The sequence below is a fragment of the Ruditapes philippinarum genome, unplaced genomic scaffold (assembly GCF_026571515.1).
Source record: "Ruditapes philippinarum isolate M1 unplaced genomic scaffold, ASM2657151v2 ctg937_1_1_1_1, whole genome shotgun sequence".
NCBI classification, from domain to species: Eukaryota; Metazoa; Mollusca; class Bivalvia; order Venerida; family Veneridae; genus Ruditapes; species Ruditapes philippinarum.
This window is the reverse complement of record NW_026861665.1, coordinates 20,421-37,837: the sequence shown is the minus strand read 5'-3', so window position 1 is coordinate 37,837 and position 17,417 is coordinate 20,421. Positions and strand designations below refer to the sequence as shown.

Here is a 17,417-nt window from a genome sequence, read left to right as displayed (position 1 = left end):
TCTGCTGGTATGCTCAGCTAGCTAAGCAATTCTAGCAGGGCATTCCTAAATATAAGTGTTAAAAATGCTCAGCTGGGCTAGGCAATCCAGCAAAGCATTCCTGAAAATTAGTGTAAAAATGTTCTGCCGGAATGCTGAGCTGTCTAGGCAAACTAGGCAGGGCATACTTAAATAAAGTAATAAATTTCGTTGGTCTGCAACTGATTATTTGGCCACTCGTAGACTTTCTAAAATATTTAGTGCCAATGCAGATAAATGACATTTTTTACTTCTACGGGGACCCTTAAGTGTCTATTTCTTTGGTCTCCGACTGATTCTGGGAACGATCGCAGACTTTCAGGAATTTTTTTGTGTTAATGCAGATAATGACATTTGTGAATTTTTAGGGACCATCCAGAGTCCTTTTGCGTTGGTCTGCGAATGTTTTTCTGGAACACTCGCAGACTTTTCAGAAATGTTCGGTGCCAATGGAGATAATGACATTTTTTTACTTCAAAAGGACCCTCCTGAGTCCTATTTCGTTGGTCTGCCGACTGATTCTGAGTCACTCGCAGACTTTCAGGAATTTTGGTGTCAATGCAGAAAAATGAATATTTTCTGACTTATTGGGACGCTTTCTGAATCCATTTTTTTGGTCTGCGACTGATTCTGAGGCACTCACAGACTTTCAGGAATTTTTGACATTTTTTACTTCTAGGGACCATCCAGGGTCCATTTTTTCGGTCTGCGACTTAATCTTTGACAGTCACAGACTTTCAGGAATTGTTGGTGCCAATAGAGATAATTACAATTTATGACATTTTTGACCATCCAGAGTCTATTTCGTTGGTCTGCGACTGATTATTGGGCACTTGCAGACTTTCAGGAAGTTTTGGTGCTAATGCAGATAATGATATTTTAGGGTAAAAATGCTCTGCTTATGACTAAGGGGTCCTTAAAAGTAAAAAAGTCATGATCTGCAATGGCACTAAACATCCTGAAAGTCTGCGAGTCGCAAGGAATCAGTCGCAGACCCAAGAAATGTACTCTGGCGGTTCCCTAAAAGTAAAAAATGTCATTATCTCCATTGGCATCAAAATTCATGAAAGTCTGCAAGTGTTCCAAAATCAGTCGCAGACCAGCGAAATGAACTCTGGTGGGTCGCTAGAAGTCAAAAATGTCATTATCTCCATTGGCACCCAGAGATTCCTGAAAGTCTGCGAATGTCCCAGAATCAGTCGCAGACCATAAAAAATGGACTCTGGCGGGTCCCTAGAAGTAAAAATTGCCATCATCTCTATTGGCACCAAAACTTTCCTGAAAGTCTGCGAGTGTCCAACAATACGCTGCAGGCCAATGAAATGGACTCTTAAATGTCCCTAGAAGTCAAAAATATGATTATTTCCATTGGCACCAACCATTCCTGAAAGTCTGCGAGTGTCCAAGAATCAGTCGCAGACGACCAAAATGGACTCTTGAGGGTCCTTAGAAGTCTTAATTGTCAATATCAGCATTGGCACCAAAATTCCTGAAAGTCTGCGAGTGTCCTTCAAAAAGTCGCGCAGGACAATGAAATAGTCCTCTTAAAGGTCCTTAGAAGTCAAAAATATCATTATTTCTATTGGCACCGAAAATACCTGAAAGTCTGCGAGTGCCTCAGGATTGCCTAGAAGTCGAAAATGTCAATTAAACTTTGGCAACAATAAATCCTGGAACTCAGAATTAGTCTGCCAACTGAGCATTCCACCTGAGCATTTTTAACTATATTTCGGAATGCCCTGCTAGATTGCCTAGCCAGCTTAGCATTTCACCAGAGCATTTTTACACCATATTTAGTAATGCCCTGCTAGATTGCCTAGCCAGCTGAGCATTCCACCAGAGCATTTTTTCACTATATTAAGGAATGCTCTGCTATAGTGCCTAGCCAGCTGAGCATTCCAGCAGAGCATTTTTACACTATATCTAGTAATGCTCTGCTAGATTGCCTAGCCAGCTGAGCATTCCACCAGAGCATTTTTTCACTATGTTTAAGGAATGCTCTGTTATAGTGCCTAGCCAGCTGAGCATTCCTGCAGAGCATTTTAACACTTTATTTAGTAATGCCCTGCTAGATTGCCTAGCCAGCTTAGCATTCCACCAGAGCATTTTTACACTATATTTCGTAATGCTCTGCTAGATTGCCTAGCAGCTTAGCATTCCACCAGAGCATTTTAACACTATATTTAGGAATGCCCTGCTAGATTGCCTAGCCAGCTTAGCATTCCAGCAGAGCATTTTTACACTATATTTAGCAATGCCCTGCTAGATTGCCTAGCCAGCTTAGCATTCAAGCAGGGCATTTTTTCACTATATTTAGTAATGCCCTGCTAGATTGCCTAGCCAGCTTAGCATTCCAGAAAAGCATTTGTTCACTATATTTAGTAATGCTCTGCTAGATTGCCTAGCCAGCTTAGCATTCCAGCAGAGCATTTTTACACTGTATTTAGTAATGTCCTGCTAGATTGCCTAGCCAGCTTAGCATTCCAGCAGAGCATTTTTACACTGTATTTAGTAATGCTCTGCTAGATTGCCTAGCAGCTTAGCATTCCACCAGAGCATTTTTACACTATATTTAGGAATGCCCTGCTAGATTGCCTAGCCAGCTTAGCATTCCAGCAGAGCATTTTTACACTATATTTAGCAATGCCCTGCTAGATTGCCTAGCCAGCTTAGCATTCAAGCAGAGCATTTTTACACTATATTTAGTAATGCCCTGCTAGATTGCCTAGCCAGCTTAGCATTCCAGAAAAGCATTTGTTCACTTTATTTAGTAATGCTCTGCTAGATTGCCTAGCCAGCTTAGCATTCCAGCAGAGCATTTTTACACTGTATTTAGTAATGCTCTGCTAGATTGCCTAGCCAGCTTAGCATTCCAGCAGAGCATTTTTTTTCACTATATTTAGGAATGCTCTGCTAGATTGCCTAGCCAGCTTAGCATTCCAGCAGAGCATTTTTACACTATATTTAGTAATGCCCTGCTAGATTGCCTAGCCAGCTTAGCATTCCAGAAAAGCATTTGTTCACTATATTTAGTAATGCTCTGCTAGATTGCCTAGCCAGCTTAGCATTCCAGCAGAGCATTTTTACACTGTATTTAGTAATGTCCTGCTAGATTGCCTAGCCAGCTTAGCATTCCAGCAGAGCATTTTTACACTGTATTTAGTAATGCTCTGCTAGATTGCCTAGCAGCTTAGCATTCCACCAGAGCATTTTTACACTATATTTAGGAATGCTCTGCTAGATTGCCTAGCCAGCTTAGCATTCCAGCAGAGCATTTTTACACTGTATTTAGTAATGTCCTGCTAGATTGCCTAGCCAGCTTAGCATTCCAGCAGAGCATTTTTACACTGTATTTAGTAATGTCCTGCTAGATTGCCTAGCCAGCTTAGCATTCCAGCAGAGCATTTTTACACTGTATTTAGTAATGTCCTGCTAGATTGCCTAGCCAGCTTAGCATTCCAGCAGAGCATTTTTACACTGTATTTAGTAATGCTCTGCTAGATTGCCTAGCCAGCTTAGCATTCCAGCAGATCATTTTTTTTCACTATATTTAGGAATGCTCTGCTAGATTGCCTAGCCAGCTTAGCATTCCAGCAGAGCATTTTTACACTATATTTAGTAATGCCCTGCTAGATTGCCTAGCCAGCTTAGCATTCCAGAATAGCATTTGTACACTATATTTAGTAATGTCCTGCTAGATTGCCTAGCCAGCTTAGCATTCCAGCAGAGCATTTTAACACTATATTTAGTAATGCACTGCTAGATTGCCTAGCCAGCTGAGCGTTCCAGCAGAGCATTTTTTTCACTAAAGCTAGGAATGCTCTGCTAGATTGCCAAGACAGCTGAGTATTGCAGCAGAGCATTTTTACACTATATTTAGGAATGCCCTGCTAGATGCCCAATACAGCTGAGCATTACAGCAGATCCTATACCTTACCTTCCCTATATAAATTGAAATGCCTTTTTGCTTAGCTCACTGTTCACTGCTAACTTCTCACATACTTACAAATAATGCTTTTTGGAACTTAAAATATTGATAAATATTTATTTACGCATTATATTTATGATATTAAACCATAAAAAATTGTGTTACAGGATCTTTAAATAGATTGTCGTATTTACATTTGTAGAGAAAAATAATTGTATATACCTATATAGATTATTCTTAAACAATACTGCAATGGAGAATGACAAACAAACTGATGAAATGATTGATTTATTCATCATCTGTTGAAATCTTATGAATATTGAAATCAATGTGGCCTCACATTTTTTTATTGTATTGTATTTCTAAATGTAACATGTGTTACAACAATGCAAGACAGATTCCCCTTATAAAATTGCAAGACGTTTTAAGATGTATACAAAATGCTTAAATTAATCGTAACGCTAGATATGATATGGATTTACACCTATAATAATGCAGAAATAAGAGAACAAAAGTAAAACAATGCATTTTCAAATAAATCCAAAATTGATTTTAAAACGCGGAAAATAAATGATGGTTGTATTACGTTCTAAAAAGCGGAAAGATGATTGTCAGTTTCCTAGATATAAAAGATGGCTACCATTAGAGAAGTTTTTTCTCGCGTTGATGTTGATAGCTTTTGTTGCACAATTTTGTGTCGTTCTTCCGCGTGATGGTAAGTCATTTTTAGATCCAATTGCATGTTTGAATGTACTACATTAGTCAAAAATGTCTTGAGAAGCACTTTACAAGTCTTTTTAATGATCAATAAACCGTCTGCGTGATCTGGAACAGCGTCCATTTTATCCTTGAAAGCGTCTTTTCGATACAGAGCAACAATCAAATTTTGTTGATTCAATGTTTTTGCTTTAAATGCCAGGAGCAAGTGGCAAAGTTTGTCGATGATTTTTTCTTTCTTTCTGTCTTTTATTTCACGGATTTGATCTATAAATGTTTTATTGTTTGTCGGTTGTGCTAATAAAAAACAAAGATCATCGGACGGTAAAGACATGTTTGTACAAAATAAAATTATCATAAGTATTTGTGTTATGTCAATTTTGCTTAAAGTTCGGTCAATAAAATTAGTTTTTGAGCTACAAGTCTGCAGTCAAACTATAGTTCATATTACTTTGTTCTGCCAGAGGCATTATAGAAGGACCCTTATTTTCTTCCAAAGACATTGCAGTCAACTTAGGTAAAAACATTTGTTCCAAATTTTGTTAATTCATAAAAATCAATGTAAATATAAAAAGTTATAAGAGTTAGTTAAATGAAGACCAAAACAAACCTGTTCATATCAGACTATATATTAGTACAATACTATTATTTAATATGCGCAAAATTGGTATGCTTATAATTTATATTGCAGCTCCGTTTACTCATACGTCACTGATGAAAGGTGGTTTCAAGACATTACAACCTTCAATAAAACAAACTACACACGAGTTTAAAGATACTGTAAGCGCTCTTCAACCTCCAGCGGCAAAGTCATCTGACGTCACATATATCATGAACAATGTCCTACGTCATTTAACAAAGTCACCCAGTACCAAACCGATAAGAAGTGATGTAAACGATGGCCTTCTTCCACCAATGAAACCACTTGTTACTAAACAGATGAGAGATGATGTGCCCGATGGCCTACGTCTTCTAACAAAACAACCTGGCACCAAGCAAATAATAGGTAACGGGCACGTGGACCTGCGTCCACCAACAAGGTCACCTGATATCATACAGGCTAGAGGTGATGTGCGCAATGCACTACGCCCTTCAACAAGGTTAACTCAATCCCCAAACCATCAAAGCCACCAAACTAGTGTCCAGCTTCGATCAGTCATTTCTCAGCAGGTATTTTATGGCTTATTGTAATATTAGATAGCTCATGACGTTTTTGTTTACATATATGACGGTATATGCAATTCTTTTCATAAAAATGTACCAAAAATGAAAAGCTTTCCGCCGCGTTTTACCCAAATCGGCTAATAATTACAAAACAATCGATAATCAATTTAATTTTGAGTATATTTCTCTTTTGTCCTTTGCAGACATTTTTGTTTGTTTCATTTGCAACGCTTCACTTGATATTGTAAAATTTCAAATTTGATGTTTTTAGTCTTTTTTTTATCACAATGGAGCTCATTTAATCAAGGAATACGTTTACAACTGCATGAAATAACCCGTTTCTTCTTCACATCGAACATTTTGTCTTGATTTATGTGGTCACATTTTCTTTCTTCTTTAAGCAGACGACAGATTTTCAAAGAACGCATGCTAGAAATTATAATAGACAACTACACTTAAGGGATCAGTGTAAACTTTTGAGTCAAAACCAAACGTCATATAGAAATGCATACATGAAAAGGGATATTTTAAGAATTCTAACGAGCTCAACTTTAGCCCTTGTATATTGCCGTGTCAACAAAGCAGCCTCCTGGTACACTATTAGTATATTACGCAACGTTTTGGACTGCAACGAAGACTGTATGCGCCGATATTCTCAAAGAATCCGAAGTTTATCGTATGCAAAGAAAAAAAATCAGATCAAAAATTCATTTAAGTTTTTGTTCGTCAGAGAACCCTACGGTCGATTGTTTTCTACATACTGTAATAAATTCTATCTTCCAAAAGGGATTTGGGATCCCATAGGGAAGGATATTGTCAGACGGTACAGGAAAAACCCTTCCGAAGATAGTTTGAAATACGGATATGACGTCACATTTGGGGGAATTTTAAGGGTTTTACACCCCGGGGAAGGGGGTTTGAAGCGGGAAAAAAAAATGGAGGGCCTCATATTAACCGAGGGTATTTTAATTGAAAAACCAGGGAAACTATAAAATATGATTTTAAAAAGGAAAATTAGAAACATTCAAATCAGTTTTTAGTTTTTACCTAGAAACATGAGGGGAAAAAGCAAAGAAATATCAAAACCCCCACATCCCGGGAGGGTTTTGGGTTTGAAAGTCCTTTTTCTTTCGGTGAATTGTTTTTTTGTCCTGTGGGTTTCTCGAAAAAATTTAAAAAATACCCCAAAAATGGGACATGAAAACCCCTATACAAAAGGGCCTGGAATTATTATCAGATAACTGCAGTCATATCTAAGCATATTGATATGCCATATGTAAGGTCGGATAATATCAAATTTTACTCATTTATCGCAAAATTAAAGGAAGCTAGTGAAATGTCTAAAAATAAGTTTTCTTGACTTGATGAAGTTTCAAACCACCATGAAGCTAGTTCAAGCTTAAATTTCCGACTGTATCTACGAAAGGATTTTAGAAAGGTTTTGAAAAATGTATGTTAAAAGAGGATTGCTTTGCTTTTTGGGATATGGACGTAAAATCCTGACTGGCCCTTTTTTTAACAGGTCATTCTCTCGGCAAACAAACCAATAGTTTTTAACTAATTTTAGTGCTATGAAAGTAAATTAATTTTTACCCTCATTTTTGCAACTCTATCATATGCCATCATTATTCCATGTTATTATGATCATCGGTTAGAACTCCGTGACCGCTGTGGTTTCGAATACCATCAGGGACTTTGGATTCTTTCATATGAGGAAGCTATATATACATGTATAGCCAAAGGGTGATCACTGGTTCTATCTCGTATCTGAAAGAATGCACCATGTCGTCACCTTAGTGCAATAACTAATTTACAGCTATTTAACTTAGAATGACTTATTCCGTTATTGCACTAATGCAATGATATGCGGTCCTTCTCCGCCAATACAGCATGAAATTTGCAATATGACAAATTCAGTGTCGGTGTGACAACAGAACATCTGTCGTCATTCTTCATAAACACGTTAACCCTTAACCCGCTGAATCTTTGTAATGGATTTGCCCTGCTTTTTTAATTTGGAACAGTCCATTTGAATGTTAAGGGATTACATTATAAAAATATACAAAAAATGAGCTACCCAAAAGTAAGTCCTTGGGGCAGAAAAACAAAATGGGGTCAGGGTTAAAATCTCGCAAAAAGGGTAGTCCCCTTAAGGTTTCCCAAAAAGGTTTTTGGGGGGAAAACGTGTAACCCTTTTATTTTTTAAATTTTTAAATGATTTAAAAATGGAAATATAGCACATTTTTTTAAACAAATGGACAAAGTTTGTATGATTGACCAAACAGCAAACAAAGACGAGAAATAAATATCTACAAGCACATATATCTTTTGTTAAAAGTCGCGGATGACAATCGAAGAAAAGCATCTTCAGGTCATAGATAAAATGGAAAAAAAAGAAGAAAGAAATATATTCAATATTATATGTAACATTTTTTCTATGTTGCCGTGCACAACCGCTCATATCAAAGCATATGAATTGACGGATCAAATATAAACAAAAGATGTAATGCAGAACTCGATAAATGTGGGTCCTTTTTTATCTAATCTCTGAGTGCAAAAAAAAACTTTTACAGTTATTGATTCACGGTGCACAACCGTTCTCAATAGATATGCATGTATTTAACAAATTGTACCCCGAAATTAGCTGGGAAAATCCATCATTTGCCGGATTCCGGAGTATCTCTATTTAGATGGCTCACAATGTGCAACGGGAGGTTACCCATATAATTTAGTCGATGTGTACCTACTGTAGTTATTTCCCTTGTCATATTACACCGTATTGTAAACTGTCGTGTAAGTCGAATACCATAAGTTGAATAAATTACATCACGGGTATGTCAACAATATTCGCTAATCACAATAGACATAAATATTATGTGTACTTTTATGTTTTATTTATTAACAATAATGGAATTTGATTTTCAAACAGTTATTAATAAATTAATCAAAGAACTCCAAAATTGTGTGTAGAAATATTATTATATTACCTAAATAAATTAAAAAATTATAAAAACAAATGAAATGAAATCAAAACTGAATACAAATTCATGTGTTTTAAATATATTTGCAGATGCAATATTATTGATATTTTATTTGTTTAAATCAGACATTAACTGACAATAAAGGTAGTGTGTTGGTACTTTGGTATCGCCGGATAATTCTCTTCGCAGCTATTTATTCATGTAACATGGGTAAAAAGCAAACTTTGTTAGATAATTATGTTAATTAAGTGTACAGAAATGTCCTGAATGTCACGAAACGAGCTACTTTTACACTAAATGACTCTATCAAAATAGCGAAAGGCATCCATTAACCGAACATTTTCATTCATATTCGTAAATGCAAAGCAAACAATGTCTTTTGAGTGTAGAGAAATATAAGTATATCCTTACAATTATAATTTTGTATGAAGCCAGCTGCATTCATGAAAATCAAACACGCGCACTTTTTGCGCAGACGATTTAACCGGATATAAAAGTAATTTTCATATGATACGATAAAGCGCGAAAAAATTCATTTACGTCATAATAAGCGAAAAGGAAATGTGCTATTTTAATTACACTGAAATCATGCACTCATTGTCTATCGGTATAATCAGTGATAAGTGTTTGCACTTGAAACCAAACAATAAACAGGAAAAAATATATAATACTAGATTTAAACAGAGGCGGATATAAAATGAACACATTTGATTAAATTTGGATCGTTTCGAACTTAATAGCCTTTGTCCGTTCTGTTTTCTACCCGTCAAAATCTGTATATTTCAAAATGATGCCAATTGATGACAAAATCCTATTAATGTTAAAAAATAAAAGGAATGCTTTCTTTGTTACAGACAAACTGCAAATAACACGGATCAATAAAATTCGGTTGTACCACTGACCACAAAATGCTAGTGCATGTAATTCTGTTACACTGTACTACGAATATTGTCAAAGATATTGATGGTCATTATACTAAATTGTATGCTGCCTGTCTGTGGAGTCTGTGGCGCCGTTATAGGACGCAACGCCGCTAAATATCGCATTTGACGTCAAATGTCTCATCAATGCCACATAATGTCGCTACCGCTGCTAAATGTCGCAAAATATTCTGTTGTTAAATGTCGCAATGGTAACGTTAAATGTTGTCCCAAAATGTATCTATGAGCTGCGTCACGACAAAACCAACACAGTGCGTTTGCGAACAGCATGGATCAAGACCAGCCTGCGCATCTGATTAGGATCCATGCTGTTCGCTATCAGTTTCTCTACTTGTAATAGAGTTGGTAAGCGAACAACATGGGTCCTGATCAGACTGCGCGGATGCGCAGGCTGGTCTGGATTCATGCTGGTCGCAAACGCACTATGTTGGTTTAGTCGTGACGCGGCTCATATAGAGGATATTCAAGTTTTTTCTCTCAATACAGGATTTATTTTCATCGAGTAGTTTGAAAATAATTATTTCATAAGTGGCGGTAGCCATGAGAGAAATATGGTGGTTTTCATACCACAAGATGAAAATTTATCCTGTATTTATAGAAAAAAAACTTGAATTTTCTGTTTATTATATCTCGTATATTTTTTTTATTTTGACATTACAATTTGAAAGAGTTTCCCTTAAATTTTATGTACTGGCAAAATTTAGAAGAAAGTGGTCCGGGAAGACACCAGTGAAAATGCCGAAAATATGTTTCACTGGAGTGAAAAATAAATTTTTACAGTGAAAATACGGGAAATGAAGTACATGTATATAATAAATAGAGGATATTCAAGTTTTTTTTATCTATAATAACATGATTTATTTTCATCGAGTGTATGAAAATAGATCTTTCACGAGTGGCGATAGCACCTTGTCGATGGCTCGATCACAGTACAAAATTTGTGATTATTTGTTTTTTAACGAATCTTTTCCAATTATTTTTTGTGTTGGGTTAAAGGGGAGGTTGGGGCAATGCTACCTCCTCGATTAAGTGGGCCAGCATCTTCTACACGGTAGAAAAATCACTCAAAATGTGTCTCCTCGTAAAACAAAATACAGAATTTATGTTTAGTAAAAATTCTGGCAACATCAAACTGCACCCAGCTTGATGACATTCTTCGATTTTTGAAAAGCAAGCGTGATTTTTTTTTAATGGATATTGTTTTACAAAATGGTCTTACCTTATTCATCCTTGTTTTTGGTCGGTAGCTCTCATTTAAACAGTTCCCCAAAATGTGAAAGAGCCACTGTTTTAGTAGGGGTGGCATAAAAGGGTACCGATATGGATATGCACCGTGACGTACAGTGATTTGCATACTTTGGCAAATTTATAACTGAACAGGTGTCCATCAACGTGGTCATCATCGCTGAATGTCAGAATTCAGTCGAGGACTTCAGAGTTCTTTCATGTGAGGAAGCCAAGAAACGTTGGTGATTATAAAGTTCCTTTTTCGTACACAACAGAGGTCTTCCTCCACCAGTCTGGAAAATCGCTGTATGACCGCACTCTGTTGTAATGTTTTTATGTCTAAAAGGTTGTATATCCTAGTTTTTAAATCTTATTGGGAGGAAATAAAATTATAATTATAGTCATGCGTTTGAAGCTCCTCCTAATTAAGGTCTTATTTCTGAACTCGTAATTCTATTTTTATTTCTCTAAATAAGGTTGCTTAAACTTCTTATTAAGTGCTACACAATTACCATCACGTGCATTACTCCTATTTATGAATTAAAATTCCTAATAATTGTAAGATATTATAATAAGGCCTTTTATAACTCCTATTTAGTAGAATAAAAGTCCTAATTATGCTTTTAAATTTCATAATTAAAAGTGAAAAAGTCCTTATTAGCCTTTTTTTATCTCATATTCAGAAGTAGTAAAGCTCTAATCAGACTTTTGAGACTCTTTTTAGTTTTTAAGTACACTTAAATTTTAAACATTCCTAAACAGTTTTGCATCAGTTGTCATATTATAAGAGTGTTTCGACCATGCGACCACATACATGCATCGAGCACATATTGTACTGAAAAGTGACCGTGCGACCACATACAAGCATCACAGAATTCCCCTTCTCATTTGAGAAAGGGACAGAGTTGTCCGCCCCTTTGAAAAAGGGCAGACTTTAAAAATATGCCACTTCCTTATTGATAAGGAGGGCAATTCCTTTGTCACGTTTTGATTTGGTTTATATACAACAATAGTTATGCAAACCAAATGGGTTAACAGTGTACGTCATTTTAAGTCCATTATGGAAGTTTTAAAAAGGCCTTACCTAATTTCTTGGAAAATTTTGAGTTTACAGATTTTTCTACTTTTTGTTCTGTGTATATAACAAATTTTGTTATTTTCTGCAGAACATGAACGTTTCAAGCATTAAAAATGCGAGATAATCTTTCACACTTTGTTTGCAAATATTAGCCCTGGGGGCATACGTATTTGCCAAAGTACGCTTTTATTTTATTGGCGTCCGCGCCGAAGCGCGGCGCCCTTTATGGAATGAAATCAGATTTTGTGAAAGGGCGACAGCAACTTCTCGAGCCTTTTAGTTGGTCATAATAAAAGCCGATCATTCCAATCGGTATGAGGGTGCTTGATTATTATTAATTAAAAATGAAATGTCGCGATATGTACAATGAATAGCGAACTAGAGAATTTCGCAATGCAAACATTTTCAAATGAAAGAACCTTTTCTGTCTCTTCGTTTTTTTTTTATTGTACACAGGGTTATAATGGTATGTTAAAATAGGATGATGAGTTGATTACCCAAACATTCCGAAAATCTATTTATAGAGGGATGTACTCCTATAGGTGTTTCCCGATCCCTCCTGGTCTATTTTGACCGGGATTTACTAGTGAGCGGCGAATAGTATCACATGTTTATTGTCCGGTCTCTCCCGGTTTTGGAGTAGATGTTTGATATCGTTACAGAACAGAACAAATATTTTACAGATAAATAGGCTTTTTTTCCAAAATGAATGTTTGTCATTTAGTTTGGTTACAAAAATTAATAAACATAGATCAACTCTCAGATTTATTGATTATTATTATTACTATACATAAACATACAATTCGAAAAAAAAAACCCAACAACAACAACAACAACAATAATAGCATGTTTCATTTTATCTTTATGAGATAAAAACAATAAATATGTACAATAACTGAGAAAAAAGGTACATATTTATGGTATCAATATGACACTATCAACTTTGAAAATTTTTATTTAATTTGTTCTTCGTGTTTAGTAAAGATGCCGAGGAATAATTCAAAGTTACAAATTAGATTTTATGAATTATTCAATTGATTGATAATTTAAAAATAATAAAGAAAATACAAATGTACATGGTTTGAGAATATACAATATTATATATTGAAATATTAACCATAATTTACTGCCTTTTTTCTGTTAAGTTTTGACTTATAATCGCCGGTCAATATGACAATTGAATTCTTAAAGTTTATTTTACAATTTTAATAAAAAAAAAAAGAGTAGTAAACGTAAAAACTCAGTATTAAAATAGCACATATAACACATAAAAAAGAGGAAAACAATATTCATAAAATCTGTATTTTTTATAATAAAATAGATATTATAATTATTGTATAATAAACAATTATGTTTAACATGATCAACATGGTAATATAACCAGTGTCATATTTTTACTAAGTGTGAACAGATACCTTAAGAGGGGGTCTTCGCTAATAGCGATAACATAATAAGAGACACTTACACAAGTGCGGTGTTGATCATGGATTATAAATGATTGTATACATGTATATCCGTTGCTATTAATAATCACGATCATAAAGAAATAACAAGTTATATTCTTATCTCTAGCGTGCCAATCAAAGTTCATAATGAACAATGTCTTTCGTCCGTTCATTCTGGTAAAAACCAATTAACCATTGAAAAGTTTATAAGAATATCTTGTCATCATAATTATGTCTACTAGTTCATCTTCACTTTCTGCATTTCTTGCTTGGACGCCCTTTGATGCTTTGCATCAATGTTTTTCTTGTCCTACTTGTAATAAAAGAATGATGTGATTGGCTGTAAGAAAAAAAAGATATATAAGGATAAGATGCTGACAAGTCTTACACTGGTAAGACTATACATATTTTCAAGCCCTATCTTAAGCCTGCTGAATTAGCTATTTAAACTATCAATCTTGGAATATCAAAATATAAATTTTTAGTTTACATAGATCTCTATACTGGAAAAATCGCTCCGGTTCCAGCAGCATAGAAGTGGAGTGTTATTAACAGTTGTCATATTTACACAATTTAATGATTAACGAATTCTAATTGAAAAGTTTTGAATCTGCCTTTATGCCTATGTAACTGTAGCATATGCCTTTAAACTTTCATTTGTTATATTTTTCAAGATAGAAAAGTTATCAACGTGCTAGGTGCATCGAGGGAACTCTTTTTATTAACACACAGGACCAAACATTGGCCATCTATTCAATGCAATTTCACATATATAAATATAGACATAGATCAAAAAATGAGTTAAAAAAACTTTTGGTTTAGACCCCGGTGTCCAATTCAGGATATAGACATATTTATGTGTTCTAGACCCCCCCCCCCCCAGCAGGCACATCAACGTTGTTTCAACGTTGAATTATGGTCAAATTTCAACGTTGAAATAAGGTTGGATTTATATTCGGATTTGAAAGTTGAAACAACGTTGAAATTTCAACATTGATACAACGTTGCAGCTTCAACGTTGGCACAACGTTGAAGTTTCAATGTCATTTCAACGTTGAAAACCCACCATACTTTATTTTTTGGATATAAAGCAAAGTAACCAAGTTTAATTTTTGGATATAAAGCAAAGTAACCAAGTTTAACAAAATATCAAGACAATATTAAATACTTCAGATATTTTATTTCAAAAATACAGTTCAAGTGCAGCTTAAATTCACTTTAATAGTTTTAACAATTAAACTACAATCTGTTCCAATCATTTCTTCTAGATCTTTCTGGGTATGTCAAGTGTTTGAGTACTTCTTTGGCTGTCTCTTAAATTACTGCTCCTGCAAATAAATAATAAGAAGTTTATAGTTATAAAAGTGACTTGGTCAATCTCAAATTATACATATAATTACTCAACTTAGTGATTTGTTTTTATCTTAAAATGCTTTTCTCTAAGATTTACATCATAAAACCGCATAAAAATTGAAACATAGCTAAGTTTCATATTGACAGCAAATACTGTATATAAGACAACAAAATCTTTTTCAAAAGAAACTATTTAAAAGTCTCACCTATGGTTGGTAAGAAAAACTGCTCCCCGTCAGTTCCTTGCAGCATATTCCCAAGAAATTAACATTCTAGGCTCTTGCCAAGACCATTTTATGCAGCATCCTGAAATCAACAAACATGTTAATTTTATATAAATAATGATACGCGAATATTCCGAAAATAATATATTTTAAGACAAGATAAATATCCAGTAGTTGAAAAATTTATACTTTGTATTGTAAAGAAATTCAAATGTATAAATAAATAAGAATAAATTTCAATTTAACAAACCTGACAGTCCTTTTCATGTTGAATGTATGGTATAAAGGCTACATCTGTAATACTCTAAATTTCAACCAGGACCAGGATCTAGAATATAAAATAATACATAATAAAATAGAAATAGATTTATTATTCCCCATAAATTTACGACTATTAAACTTTAAAGTTTAACACTCAAATTTGTTATTTAACTTAATAATAATGTATTTTTTTCAAACTAATTAACACTGTATTATACTATCACTAAAATATAAACATAGTTATATATATTGACGAATCGTCTTGGGACGTAAATTATGTGGGCCGAACTATTTAATAGGTTTCAATTTTATAATTGATTAAATTCTAATTAGGATATAGTACAGACAATAATATTGTTTAATAATATGAAAAATAAATTAAAGAAGAACAAGATTTGTAAAATCATAAATTGCCAAGGACATCAATAACTTCATGCTTACAAGGCCTACCGATCCCAAATCTTTTAATTAGGTCGCGAAAACGTGTCAAATCAACACAATCATATGTTTTCATCTCTCATTTATTTAAAGTAGAATTTTAAGAATAGATAATAATATTTAAGAAAATAATCAGTAAACTAAAGTAAAACATTACGGTAATACCTCCGAAATCCAAATAAATTGCCAGTCGTGTTGTTTTCAAATTTTCCAAACAGCGCCACCATTTGCACGAACGATAATCATAGACAACAAACAAAATCATAGACCGCAACAATTACTTCCCCTGACCAGCGTTATTTTATCAACGGGGTTTTGACTTATATCAATTTATTAATTCATATTTTTCATAAAGAACTAAAAAATAAAACAACAAAACATATTAACTAATATTTAAAGCGTTAATAGAAAGCGAAAAATTATTTCCAACTTTATTTGTTTCGATTCAGCGCTAATTTTGAATATACGGAAAAAGATTGTAACGCAAATTTTCCTGACAAAAATCACTTACAGACTAATTCAATAAATGAATAATAACACAAAATTAGTGGTATAAAAGTTTATATAATGATTAAACTAAATGTAAAACTTCGACCATAAACAACGTTGAATCAACGTTGTATATACATTGGCTATATATCCGTATGGTCGTCCATAGTTGAATCTTGGTTGAACAACGTCATGACCATATTTCAACGTTGTTTCAACGTTGAAACAACGTCGAGTGCCTGCTGGGCCTATATGTTCTTTTTAAACCAACTAATATGAATACTTTTAACAGATTTATAATGAAAATAATGATATATTAAAAACTTTTTAAGTAAAAGATCACTAACCATTTTTTCACGCAACTTCACCTAAACAATATGGCGACAAATGACGTCACGGCCACGTGTCATATACTTGCTAGTATATCAAGCTGAAATCGTGAATTCGTGAAGTTGAAATCGTGAATTCACGAATTTGAAATCGTGAATTCATGAAGTTGTAATCGTGAATTCATGAAGTTGAAATCGTGAATTCATGAATTCCGTATGTTGAAAACGTGAATTCACGAAGTTAAATATGTGAATTCATGAATATGAAATCGTGAATTCATGAAGTCGAAATGGCCCTACCGGTCTTTCGTACATAACAGATAATGAACTCACGATTTCAATTTCATGAATTCACAATTTCAACGTCATGATTTCAACTTCATGAATACATGTTTCGAACTTCACCATTTCAACTTCATGAAGTTGAAATCGTTGATTTATGAAGTTGAAATCATGAAGTTGAAATCGTCAATGCATGAAGTTGAAATCTTGAGTTCGTGATTTTGAAATCATGAAGTTCAAAACATGAATTCATGAAGTTGAATTAATGGAGTTGAAATCGTGAATTCATGAAGTAGAAATTAGGAATTCAGGAAGTTGAAAGGTCCCGACCGGTTTTTGTAAAAATCAAATATCCTTCTAGAAACTCCTTTGTATGTAAGCTTTAAAATAGTTCTGGGACAGTTTATAATAATCATTTACAAGCGCCAAACTATGTACAAAAAGAAACAATGTCATATTTCAATACGTGAAAATAAAATCTGTTGTTCAGATTCACATTTGTATATTGTGTGAATGGTGCAAGTAGGAGGGAATGAGGCGGA

The 17,417-nt window shown here is 34.2% G+C and overlaps 1 protein-coding gene and 1 long non-coding RNA gene across 2 annotated transcripts; one reads left to right on the top strand and one right to left on the bottom strand.

Moving 5' to 3' along the window:
* The first annotated feature begins 4,345 nt into the window (after nucleotides 1-4,345).
* LOC132716457 (uncharacterized) lies at nucleotides 4,346-11,222 on the top strand. Its single transcript, XM_060699742.1, has 4 exons — nucleotides 4,346-4,661; nucleotides 5,355-5,833; nucleotides 6,229-6,720; nucleotides 11,130-11,222. The coding sequence occupies exons 1-4, from the start codon at nucleotides 4,517-4,519 to the stop codon at nucleotides 11,220-11,222; spliced, it is 1,209 nt and encodes a 402-aa protein (XP_060555725.1). The 5' UTR covers nucleotides 4,346-4,516.
* A 3,395-nt stretch (nucleotides 11,223-14,617) lies between these two features.
* LOC132716458 (uncharacterized) lies at nucleotides 14,618-15,625 on the bottom strand. Its single transcript, XR_009623808.1, has 3 exons — nucleotides 15,327-15,625; nucleotides 15,059-15,158; nucleotides 14,618-14,827 (listed from the first exon to the last, which is right to left on the bottom strand). It is a non-coding gene; the product is annotated as an uncharacterized LOC132716458 (long non-coding RNA).
* Nucleotides 15,626-17,417: the final 1,792 nt, after the last annotated feature.

What these genes read in the sequence shown, in the direction of transcription:
- LOC132716457 (XM_060699742.1), top strand. Translation starts at nt 4,517, where the DNA reads ATGATGGTTGTATTACGTTCTAAAAAGCGGAAAGATGATTGTCAGTTT. An exon ending in TGTCGTTCTTCCGCGTGATG is followed by an intron (nt 4,662 to 5,354) that starts GTAAGTCATTTT and finishes TTTATATTGCAG; the next exon opens with CTCCGTTTACTCATACGTCA. An exon ending in CATTTGGGGGAATTTTAAGG is followed by an intron (nt 6,721 to 11,129) that starts GTTTTACACCCC and finishes ATAACTGAACAG; the next exon opens with GTGTCCATCAACGTGGTCAT.